The sequence below is a fragment of the Arvicanthis niloticus genome, chromosome 4 (genome assembly GCF_011762505.2).
Source record: "Arvicanthis niloticus isolate mArvNil1 chromosome 4, mArvNil1.pat.X, whole genome shotgun sequence".
NCBI classification, from domain to species: Eukaryota; Metazoa; Chordata; class Mammalia; order Rodentia; family Muridae; genus Arvicanthis; species Arvicanthis niloticus.
The window spans coordinates 64042697-64055050 of NC_047661.1; the positions used below are offsets into that span (position 1 = coordinate 64042697).

The 12354-nt window shown below is 40.5% G+C and overlaps 1 protein-coding gene across 10 annotated transcripts in view; it reads right to left on the bottom strand.

Annotated features, from left to right (window-relative positions):
• Arfip1 (ARF interacting protein 1) overlaps positions 1-12354 on the bottom strand; it is a 79855-nt gene that overhangs the window by 6663 nt on the left and 60838 nt on the right. For all 10 annotated transcript variants that reach the window (XM_034500523.2, XM_076932594.1, XM_076932592.1 and 7 more), the window contains one exon: positions 9541-9715. In XM_034500523.2, the coding sequence (XP_034356414.1) occupies positions 9541-9715 (175 nt within the window). The remainder of the gene's footprint in view (positions 1-9540; positions 9716-12354) is intronic.

The following is a 12354-nucleotide window of genomic DNA, read 5'->3' on the forward strand; positions in this document are numbered from 1 at the left end:
GAATTGATCACCAGGATTTAAAGCAAAGCAGGGAATTATAGGCTCTGGCTGTATTTGGAAAATAGAAATAGTCTATTTTGAGACTTAATTTGGAGAAATGGTGAGGCATGTTATTAAAAAGATATTCCAGCTGTATATATTTTCCTTTCTCCTTAGAAGAAAATGTATTTAACTTGAACCATCTCTGTGTGTGTACATATACCAGAGCAAACATGCAATGATCCAAGGACAACCTGTGTTGTGGCCTTGGCCCTGGCCTTACATTTTCATACTAATTCCCCTTTCCTGTGAAGGGCTGCAGAGGAGGTGTGAGTCATTACACAGGTGATTTCTAGTGAACCTTCTGCCCATCTTAATTTGTAAAACGAAGGCTGGAGCCAGTGATTGGGCAGAGGAAGGGGAGGTGGAGAAATAAAGGTTGGTGGGAAGAGCGCAGGGGGAAGAATGACTGGAGGAAGACAATGGAGGAGGAAGATGACGACTGGGGGGAGAAGAGAAAGAAAGGGCAACTAGGGAGAAGAGAGGAGAGAGAGAAGATGACAGAGGACGACGGAGGAGGACGACTTGGAAGCAGGAGGTAGAAGGACAAACACAGGGTCTGAAAAACCCTCAAGATATAAGGGTCTCATAGCTGGGGAACAGAGTAGCGTAGGGGTATCTGCCCAATCTAGGCTTACAGAATATATTCATAATTACCGAGTTGTGTTTTCATTGACCGGTCTTATTCGGGTTGGAGATTTAAATAGCTCCCACAACAAACCTGCAGTAGTCACTTCTCTCCGTCCACCATGTGGCTCTCCAGGACTAACCTTGTCACCTGGTTTGGAGGCAAGCATCCTTACTTGCTGAAACATCTCATTAGTTCAATATGTGCTGTTAAATAGAAGGGACTGGGTTTTTTGTTTCTGTGGCTTTTTACGTGGAGTTTCATCAGCTCACCATATTGCCCATGCTGGTCTAGAACTCACGATCCTCCTGCTTCAGCCTCTTGAGCAGCTGAGATTACAGCTACACCTGGCTTAGGCAGAACATTTATATGGATTAAAAAATTTAATAGAGCTGTGTGTGGTGGTACACACGTTTAATACCAGCACCTGGGAGGCAGAAGCAGGTTGTCTCTGAGTTCAAGGCTAGCCGTTCTACAGAGTAAGTTCCAGAACAGCCATGGAACTCACCTGTCTCAACATCCCAGAATGGAAAACTCCCTCCTGGAGGGAAGCTCAGAAGACTCTCAAGAAAGCTACAAGTATCTTAAAACACTAAACCTTACCACAGAGGTATCTCTGTATCCATATTCATCGCTTTACCATTGACAACAGCGAAGAAATAGAAGCACCAAGTGCCTATCAACAGATAAAGAAAATGTGGTACTTATACAATGGAATTGTATTCAGCTCTTAAAAAATGGGATCATGATATTTTTAGGAAAATGGATGAAAAATCATTAGATTAAATAAAGGAAGGCAGATTAAGAAAGACAAATACTGCGTATTTTGTTATACTGGTGAATGAAAAAAAGAAGTGAAAAGGAAAAGGAAGGGAACAGAATGGAACAGAACATGACTGCTCCTGGGTATGGTGGAGGAAAAGGTTTATTACAGATATGTGGGAGAGCACTGCCAGAGGCAGGGACATCTGGAAGACGCAGAACCCTGGGCTATTTAAGGAGATGGGGAGAGGGAAAAGAGGGGAACCAGGTACAGCAGTCAGGAGGACCAAAGGAACGAGAATGGGTAACCAAAATGGTTGAACAAGATACACGGATAAAGGAATGTTTACAGGATCTAAATGTAGGTAGGTCACATTTGGTAACTGTCAACAAGTCCTTCTGTGCTCAGCATCACACACTAGTAGTCTATCAGAGTCAGGAACTTTAACTCACTTTTATTTAGAATAAGGAAGATTCTTTTACTACTGTTACTTAATCTCACTTGATCTATGTGAATGAACACACCAAGTACTCATATTCCTGTTGTAAAAACAATTACACAGCTGATCACTGGCATGGATACTTTAAGACACTAACAAGCTGACGTTCTTTCTGTTTGACAATAAGACAAACATTCCAAGAATATACTTTTAGAGTGCTTGCCCAACACACATAAAATCCCGGGTTCAATCCCTAGTACCACACATCCCGGGCTGGTGGCACTTAAGAGGTAGGTAGGAGAATCACCAAAGGACACCCTCAACTACATGATGAGTTTGAGGTCTCATCTGTGGCTAGTACATACTCGGTAACCGTAAACACGTGCCTTAAACCCCTGGCACAATCATTTTAAACTCAGAGGTCTGGATTGAAGCAGGGGCTGCAGCTTAGCAGCAAGACCCTGGCTCCAGATCCCAGCACTAGAGAAAAATCAAACTAACTAAAGCAGAGTGTGGCATTCTCCTTGAAGGTACATGTAGTAAGCAAGCCATACGTGGTCCTCCAAGTTTTCCAAATCCTCAGTTTCTAAGTGCTGCACGTCCTCTGCAGCTGCCTGCTGTGCCAAGTCAGAGCCACCCAGCCGCTGTCCCAGTGTGTGTTTATTTACAAATCAGACATTTTCTAGTTTCCATGCATTCTTTCTTCCGCCCAACCATTTTATTTAGCCCTCTGAATTAAAATTCATAATTCACACATGAAGTAAGATGGCAATAATATATTGGAAAAGAAATAATACACTTAGTGTTAAAAAAGAAATTCTAGGCTAGGCAGCAGTGGCACATGCCTTTAATCCCAGCACTTGGGAGGCAGAGGCAGGCGGATTTCTGAATTCGAGGCCAGCCTGGTCTACAGAGTGAGTTCCAGGACAGCCAGGACTACACAGAGAAACCCTGTCTCAAACAAACAAACAAACAAACAAAAAAACCAAACCAAAAAAAAACCCTAAAAGTTCTAGGGCTAGGGAGAGCGCCTGCCTAGCATGAACAGCAACCAAGAAGTCACTCACAAGAATGCTACTATTTTATGCAAAATACTCCGATTATAAACAACTGTTGTTATATCAACCTCAGACTCAGAATAACTGATTCATTTATTTACAAGAATAACTGATTTTTTAAAATGTGAATTGTTCTTTTTGCCATTGAACTCTCTACCCAAATCCAGTCTATCCTTCTCTGACCCCCACCATCTTTTAAGTTATTAAAATAAAAACTAATGAAATAAACCTGCATTTGATGGTCATAGCTAATTAACAGTGTCTTAAGGTAAGAGTAATTTTATCTTTTTTAAAAACAAATGAACCCTTACTTTTTAGATTTATACCCTACATGGTTTTATTGGATGCTTTCAAACATTTAACCCTACCCTCAACATACTCAGCTCTAAAACACCTGTCATTTACCTTCTCTTTCCTGGTGCTGAGTTCTAGCATCCAGGGCCTCAAGCACACTAGACATGCTCACTCCCAGGCTCCGATTAACCTTAAACCAGGCATCTCACATTCTCGGTAGTTCCAGCACACAAGAATTGTTTAAACAAGTGAGTTGCTTGAGCTAATCTGCATCTTTCTATATCAACAATAAGTACAGAAAGAGAGTCAGAGCCAGTGTTTCAAGGCAGTGAGCCAGGGTGGATGGCTGAGCAATTCCTGCAGTAGACCTCCACTGTGGGGAGGAGTGCGCACATTGTGGTGATGCTTTAACCATCACTGAATGTCATGAAGGCTTAAAGGAGGGCTCAGTACCTATTTTCAGACTGTATAGAGCACCAAAAATGTTGGTTTCCATTGTTTTTACTAAAGTGGCCTATATTTTGTTTTGAGCCTTGAAAGAACAAATGGTGGATAAACAAGCTGCTTTAGGTCACAAAATACCTCAAACAACATTATTTAAAGGTCTAAAAGGAGAAATGATGAAAGGTGAAACATTCCAAGAACCTAGTTAACTGAGTCCTCACTGCTATGAACTCAGTGTTATTTAGCAAACAACGAAGGCCAAATCAGAGAGTAATACAGATTGTATAAGTTAAAGGCAAGCAACTGTGCCATGGGGAGGGAAGGCAGAGAGCATACATTAAAGTGAAACATGGGTTCTTACTGAGGGAGAGTAACAAGCTCAGATATGGCCATCTGCTCCTCAGTATGAGGGATGCACACATACACACATTCACGGCAGTGCACCCTTGCAGCAAGAGAAAACAGAGAAAAATGAAGGGACATGGGAAGAGAAAGAAAATCCTCTCTCACACCAGGACCTGGTTTGTGTAATCGAGTCCCGGAGAGTTCTCAAACAAGAGAGTAAAAGGCAGCATCTGACTGTGCTCCTCAGGGCCAGAGCCCGTGTCCTCACATAGCAGCGCTATGCTCTGGCCCTTAATCTGAACAACGCACCACAGGCTCACCTCTCAATTTCATTTACAAGAAGACTATTTTATGATAAGCAAACCACCTTATAATTTTACTTAATTTTTAACCTTTGTGCAATCTTCTAACCTAGTTATAGATTATATTCTTTGAGCAATGTAACTGGTGCCTCTCTTTGCTGACAATCCCACACCCAGTAGTCACACCTCTTAAGTTTCTCTGCCATCCCAGGCCTGAGAAAATCCCAGGCCCGTGTGACAATTACACTTAATATCTTGGCTCCCTTCAGCCCTGAAATTCATGTTGTCTGTTTGAGGCATGGTCTCACACTGTAGCCCAGACTAGCCTCTCAGTATTCTGTGTAGACTGACCTCAATGTAGTGACAGATCCTCTTCCCACTCAAGCCTCAAATTCTGGGATTGCAATCTTGTGTACATCTTTTTTCCTCCCCTGTGCTAGAGATTGAATCCATGCTAGGCAAGCACTCTACTCAAAGCTCTGGTCCTGAAATTATTTTCTGCAGTGTAATAATTAAGGACCAGCTTTGTCAGAGTCCTGGTACCTAAGGGCAAGCTTCTCAGCTATAGGCTTAGTGTCTCTCTGCTGCTGCTGCTGCTCATATGGATAGGTATATAGATATATATAGGTATATCCGCTCAAATGGATAGGTATATCCATTTTGTTTTGCCAAAGCACAGCAAAGCTATCCTAAGAACATACTGAAACACCTTGGCTTCTAAAACAGTACAGAACCTATCTTATGGCCAGCCTCACTTTTTTTTTTTTTTAAGTTATAAAAAGGAGCCACAAAACCACTAACCCTGAGACTTAATAGCATCACCACAGGGCTGACTGTTCCATACTCAAGAACGCTCTGCCTTGGGTTTTATGAACTATCCAGCACTTTGCTATTTGGCCTCTCATTTTAGCAGAGAGTTGGCTGGAGATGTAACTCAGTTGAAGAGTGCTTGCCTATTGAGAACTATCACTATGAAAAGCCACAAGCCAGAGAACCAGTACAAAACACCCCCAGCCCTACAAAGAACTACAAAACCAGGTCCTTAAAACATCAAATTATAAACTACCACATTCAGGAATACTGTTCTTAAAGCCAATACACATTGAACAAACAAACACACAAGAACTGCATTATATTTTGTAAAAATTCAATTCCTAAATAGATTATTTACATCTATGTATAAGAGAGCAATTGATTCAGAAGTAGTTTAATAGAAGAACAAAACTGAACTGAAAGCTGTCAAGGAGGCAAACTGTACGAAAGACAGTTCCCTTTGTTCTCATTATTAACAATCAAAAGGGTGAAAGTTGTTAAACCATGCAATCCTGCAAAGTTCTCTCACAGATCCTTTGTGTTTTGTTGGTATTTTTCAAGACAAGCTTGCATAGCTCTGGCTACCCCACAACTCTCGCTATAGACCAGACTGGCCTTGAACTCACAGAAATCCGCCTTCCTCTGTTTTTCAAGTGCTAGAATTAAAGGCATGTGCCACCACCTCCTGGAACAAAGTCTCAAATTATAGATAACTCTTATAACTAACAGTTTGATAATATCTCCTAATTTTAAACCATTAAGTAAAAGGGATAAAAGATCAGTTGCATATAGACTTTATTTTAGACCTCACTGACTACTGTTCACTCTAAAATCTAGCTGATGACAATCATGCTGCTATGGCCTGAATGCTGTGCCCCTCAAATTCATTTCAAAACCCTCAAACCAGGAGATGGCAGGACAGAGGTGCCTCTGGTGGTGTTTGGTCCAAGTCTTTATGAATGGATTAACGTGCATCTAAAAGAGGCCTTAGACCCCTTCCTCTTCCTCTGCTGGGTAAAGGTGCAGCAAGAAAGCCTTCTATGTGTCAGAGGCAGGTCCTCACCAGACACAAAGTCTGCTGCTGCCTTCACCTCTAAGTCTCTAGAGATATGAGAAACATATTTTTTGTTTATGATATGTATCTATAGTACTTTGTTCTAGCAGCTTCCAAACACTAAGACAATAATCCCAGAACACAAAATCCATTGAGAACAAGGATAATTTTCCATTATATTTTACAATAAAAAAAGAATAGACACAATGATATTATTCTTCAGTAATAATACAGAAGTTTGGCCCAGGAAGCCAAACTCTGAACATACAACAGTCAACTTCTACCATCTCCCATCAATATTCCACCCTTATTTAAAGTTGAACATTGGTTTAAACAGAAGATCCACCTGTACCCTTATCCCATCTGTCACCAATCCCTGTTATGCTACCACAGAAATGACCCTCTGGGACAGCTGGGCTCAAGCTGTTCAGCAGTCCACTTGGTGAAAAGATCCCTTATAAGATGTAAATATCTACTTATTTTTTAAATTAATTAATCTTTGAGACACGGTCTCTGCACAGCATTGGCTGGCACTTGCTCCCCAGACCATACTGGCTTGAACTCACAGGTGCTCCTGCTCCTGCTTCCCCAGTGCTAGGATTAAGGCACATATCACCTTATCCTATTTCATCCTTTACATCTGCTGACTGGGTGTCTAAATTTCAACTAACTTTCTGTTACTCCCAACATGAAAATGTTTTCAATGCTTACAAAATAATGCTGTAATAAGGTCCATCTGACTGACATTTAAAATTTAGAAATGACATCCAGACATAGGAGGAACCCTAGATGAAATGCCCAACAGTCGGGAGAGGGAACTTGTAGAGTCCACCTCCAGTAGAAAGACAGGGCATCAAGTAGAGGGATGGGGTTACCATCCCATAGTCAAAAACTCTGTCCCAGAATTGTTCTTGTCTAAAACAACTGCAGGGAAGAACATGGAGAAGAGACTGAGGGAAAGGAGGTCCAGTGACAAGCCCAACTTGGGATCCAGCTCAAGGACAGACTCTAAGGCCTGACACTATTAAGGATGCTATGGTGTGTTTACAGACAGGAGCCTTAGCACAGCTGCCCTCTGAAAGGGCCAACAAGCAGATGACTGAGACAGACACAAATACTTACACCCAACTAATGGACTGAAGTTGGGAATCCCATGGTTGAATTAGGGAAAGGCAGGAAGAAGCTGAAGAGAAGGGTGACCCTATAGGAAGACCAGCAGTCTCAACTAACCTGGACCCCTGAGATCTCTCAGACACGGAGCCACCAACCAGGCAGCATACACGAGCTAGTCTGAAGCCCCAGACACATATACAGTAGAGGACTGCCTAGTCTGGCCTCAGTGAGAGAAGATGCACCTAACCCTGGAGAGATTTGAGGTCTCAGGGACTTGGAAGGCCTGGTGGGGGAAGGGGATGGTAGGGACATCCTCTTGGAGACAGGGGGAGGAGGAATGGGATGAGAAACTGTGGACCAGTTGGGGATAATGACTGATAACGATAATGGACAGACCAGGTTGGGGATAATGATTGGACTGTAAAAATAAATAAATAAATAAATAAATAAATAAAGAAAGAAAGAAAGAAAGAAAGAAAGAAAGAAGAAAGAAAGAAAGAAATTTTTTAGAAAGGACCTGGCTAGCTGCAAAGTTATCAGCATACATATTACTTTAGACCATGGCTCTTCTAAGTACTATATCAGTGATAATGTCAACAAATATATAAATATTGATACAATAATATCCATCAAAATACTAAACGATGTAATTGATTAATATATCTGAGGCTGAAATGAACCTAATCTTGTGGGCCTTAGCTAATGAATGCTTTGAAAGGTTGTGCAGTTTCGACTGTGTTGGACAATCTCTCTGATAAGCTACTTAGCTTTCTTTTTCTATCACTGTATTGCTTCCAGGGGAATATTTTCATCACAGTCTCTTTAAAAATGGAATAACATTTCTAGACATGGTAGAACCCAAAGAAATACGTTATTCTGCAGATGTTATTGTAAATATGGGCTTAAAGGAAACAAGAAGGTAATAATTTAACATAGCCCTTTGATGTCATGAGGGAGCATATAAATATAGTTTTCTAGAAGTAAATAAAAATAATTGCTACAGTTTAAATCTTTAATGTCCCCACTAGACTGTGTATAAAAGGCCTGGCTGCCAGCCTATGGCACTACTAGGGAGAGTAGATCTTTAAGTGTGGCCTAAGGCCAGGTACAGGGCACACACCTGCTTAGCTAAAAACTCAAGAGTAGAGCTAATCATGAACACAAGACCAGCCCTTTTCTATCTACTAAAACACTGTCTCAAAAATAAAAACAGCTGGGTGTGGTGTTGTACACAGAGGCATGCTCATCTCTGTGAATCTGAGGCCAGCCTGGTCTACATAGCAAGTTCCAGGACAGCCAGGGCTACAGTGAGCCCTTGTCTCAAAACAATAAGACAGTATAAAAACTAAAGCTACCACAAGCAAAGGAAGAGAAACCAAAGCAGTGGAGCCTAGTGAGGAAATAGGGTCACCCTGGTTGCCACAAGGTAAGCAGTTTTGTCTGATACTTGCTCTACCTTATTACTGAGACCTCTGCCAACTGTGAGCCAAACCAACCTTTTCACTTTATAAATAAGTTGTCTTGGATATATGCTACAGTAATTGACTGACTGCACGTCAATTTTCAGAGATCACCTGGAAGCAAGTATGGTTGAAGGCCTGTAGGGTTTCAGAAGATGCAGACAGCATATGAAGAGGAACTGTTTCCATGGAAGATCCATTCACAGGACAGAGCAACACCTAGCTATATCATGACTGCTACTGGTTCTCTCACTTACAACTACAATCTTCCACAGAAAACTAAGAAGACACTTCAAACTCAGAAACTGATCCTTCACACAAAGGAAAACTCAGGGGCTGAGAACATAGAGCAGTAGTAGACTACTTACCTACCCAGAATGCCCAGGGCTTGGATTCAATCCCTAGCACCCAAGAAAAAGAAGCACACAATAAAACCAGGACCAGCCTGTTTCCTAATGCTTCGATAGGCATGGGCCACTAAACCTGATAAAAAGCTCCATTATTTAACTACTTAAAGTACTTGTTTTCCAACATCAATCTAAAGATCAGAGTTGAACACAAGTATTTTTTTTTATCCACTCAGTTGTTACATATGAGAACATGTATGACTCAGTATGGTTGATGAATCTTGTAATAGAAATTATGTATCTAAACTCAAATTAGTTATGATCCAAATTCCTTTATGCAATTGTCATGAAAAAGTTATTAGAAAAAAATTAATTTCTGTGAATTTAAGCAACTATTTTAAAATCCATGAAAACCTATCAGAAAGCAAAGAATAAACTTACCTTATTTTCCTCAAGAAATTTCAATTTGACAGAAACATCACTGCGCATTTTATCATATTTTTCCTTATGTATTTGGAACAGATGCTGTGACTGCTCAATTTTTGGCAGAGTGTTTGCATCACGTGGTCCAAGGTTCAGTTCTTCCAAATCAGTGCGATACGCATCATATTCAATTCTGAAAAGAAGAGAATAATGCATACCAGAAAACTCTGGGACAGTCAAGAGATAGGCTGAAAAACAACAGTCTTCTACTAATTCTCAAAACATATAGTCTACATTTGATGCTTTTGAAATCATTTTTCCCTAAAAATAAAGTTATTAATATTCAAGGGGTTGGGGAGCTCAGTACTAGAATGCTTTAGAATGTGTGAGACGCTGGCTTTGTTCTCCAGCACTGTAAAATCCGTGCATGCACACATGTATGAATGAATGGGGGAAGCTGCTTCTTAAAACTCATCTATTTCTTTTCTAAATTTACAATATTAATTGACAGAATCTTCAACATTTAGCAACTACTTAAATTTTTAAAAAAGTCAACCTCAACAGATGTCAAACCAAGTTCAAAGTAGTTATCACTCCTTACTGTGGGCTGGCTAATAATAATGAGGCAAAGTTGGTGAGACCAGCCAACTTAGAATGCCTAGCAAACTGGTCAGAGAAGTCAGACTGAGGGTTACCAATGCATGTCACGCATGCACTTTAAAATGTTCTCATTGCTGTATTTAAATAATAAATACTAATGTCACTTTTACCCACCACACTGAAAATACAATTGCTGCCACATAGAATGAATGTAGACAATTGCTAATTACTCCATAAACTTCACTCTGTGATCTCCCAGCAGCCACACAGCACCTCTGTCAGCCCTGTGGAAGTGACAGTACTGTTACGGTTAGCAATGACCTTCCCAGCTGCCTACTCAAAACCTTTAGAATACTTAGTATTAAAAAAGGAAGAGCTAAAAGCAAGCTACAAACAAAAAAGTAGAAGCAAACCAAAGCTGGGAGGATGTGACAAACACCCTCCAAACCTCCGTCCCAGCAGTTCTTAAAACAGCAGCGCTCGCTCACTGAGATACATGCAAAGTTACAGTATTGAACTTGCACTCTTTAGCTCTGCCGTTCATTTTGTAGACAGCAAAGCAGAGCTTCCCAGCAGTGCTTCTCTACGAGCATTCAGTGCCACCCAGGGACAGGTACTCATCCTTCCAGGCTCGACTTTCACCTCAAGATTACCAACTTGTTACTGAGCTTTTTACTCTATGGAAAACAGGTGTCTGCATCTGAAAAGGTCACAATTGACTGCCTTGTTGCTGCTGCTGTGGAGAAACACTGAATGGGCTGTTCGGAGAAGGCCAGGAAGGACTTGTACACAATGCATATCAGGGTTAACGGACCACCCAGCATTTGCCTTAATTACCACTTCTAATGCTGGTCAAATGGATGACCCTTCCCATAATAGGCAGTAAATCTGTCAAACAAAAAAGAAACTGCTACTTAAAACTCTGAAGTTTAGACTATTCTTCAATATTATCCCTTAAGAAGCCAATGTCCAAGTATTACTACTAACCAGGCCCTCAGAGAATTGATAAGCAAAAGTCAAGCCCCAAGCTAAACTCAAAGAATATGCTAGTGTAATTTGAATAAAAAAGGATGGTTATGGGATGACATCATTGTCAATCTGACAAGCACACAAGTGAGGTTGTCTGAAGGTTTCCTTTAAGTAACTATCCAAAGGTTCCAAATAGGCCAATACATTGTATATCCTGAGACCTGATACCGCATTCTCCTTTGAGGTTCTCATTATGGTATGTAAAAACTGTTTTTCATTATGAGACATGAAAATCTTATGGTTTTAAAAATTACATTATTATTGTTTTGTTGTGCTAGGCAAGACACTATCTCTGAACTACACTTGCAGCTCAAATTTTAGATTAAAAGACAGGAAGCCAAATGGTCATTTGAAAGTACAGGTAAGCAAGCCATCCAATCTTCGTAGACTTACTTTACTCCTCTGTACATCAAATGTAAGTGTTTTCTGTACTGAGCTGTACATGGTAGCACCTGCCTTTGGCCCTAGCACTCAAGACACAACCAAGTAAAAGAGGATTCTTATCTTTGAATCTTCTAGTCTTCTAAGAACTAGAAAAACTGAAAAACAGTTTAAAATGATTAGAGATAGATTATGATAGACAAACTTAGAACAGATCCACACAGAAATAAGACAAATGAAGCTTTTATTCATGGGCATATGAATCCATGAAAAACACAACTTCGAAGAAAGGATTTAAGCAGACTGGCAGATCCATTACTGCAGATGCTGCCAAGGGGAGCTCCATCAGAACACTCTCAATGTCAGTGAAATAAATCTTTACGTAGACTGCTTCCAGTTCTGTTTTCCACCACCTGATTTTATCATGTTAATAAATAATTCAAATAAAGTAAGTCTTTAGCCTAAATAATCTGCAAACCAGCAACCTCCCACTTCCTACCAGATAGTCTTAGCTGTTACCGTGACCTTTATTTCTAAGCCAGTAACAATACCACATTAATGTTAAACTGAAAATTACAAACAGAACAGAACAGAAGCACTTCTTCTTGTAATAAAAATCAAAAATTAAGTTTTCCACATACCTGGGTTTTGACCTGTATAAAGCATAGACAATACAGACCTCAGAATAAGCACCCAACTACAAAATGATGAGATACAAGCTTTCGAAGCCTTGTGAAGTCTCACAAGGGCTGCCATTAGCTAAGGTAAGAGGTCAAAGGTCAAATTCTATTCCTACAAGGTAAGACTTGCACCATCTTCAAT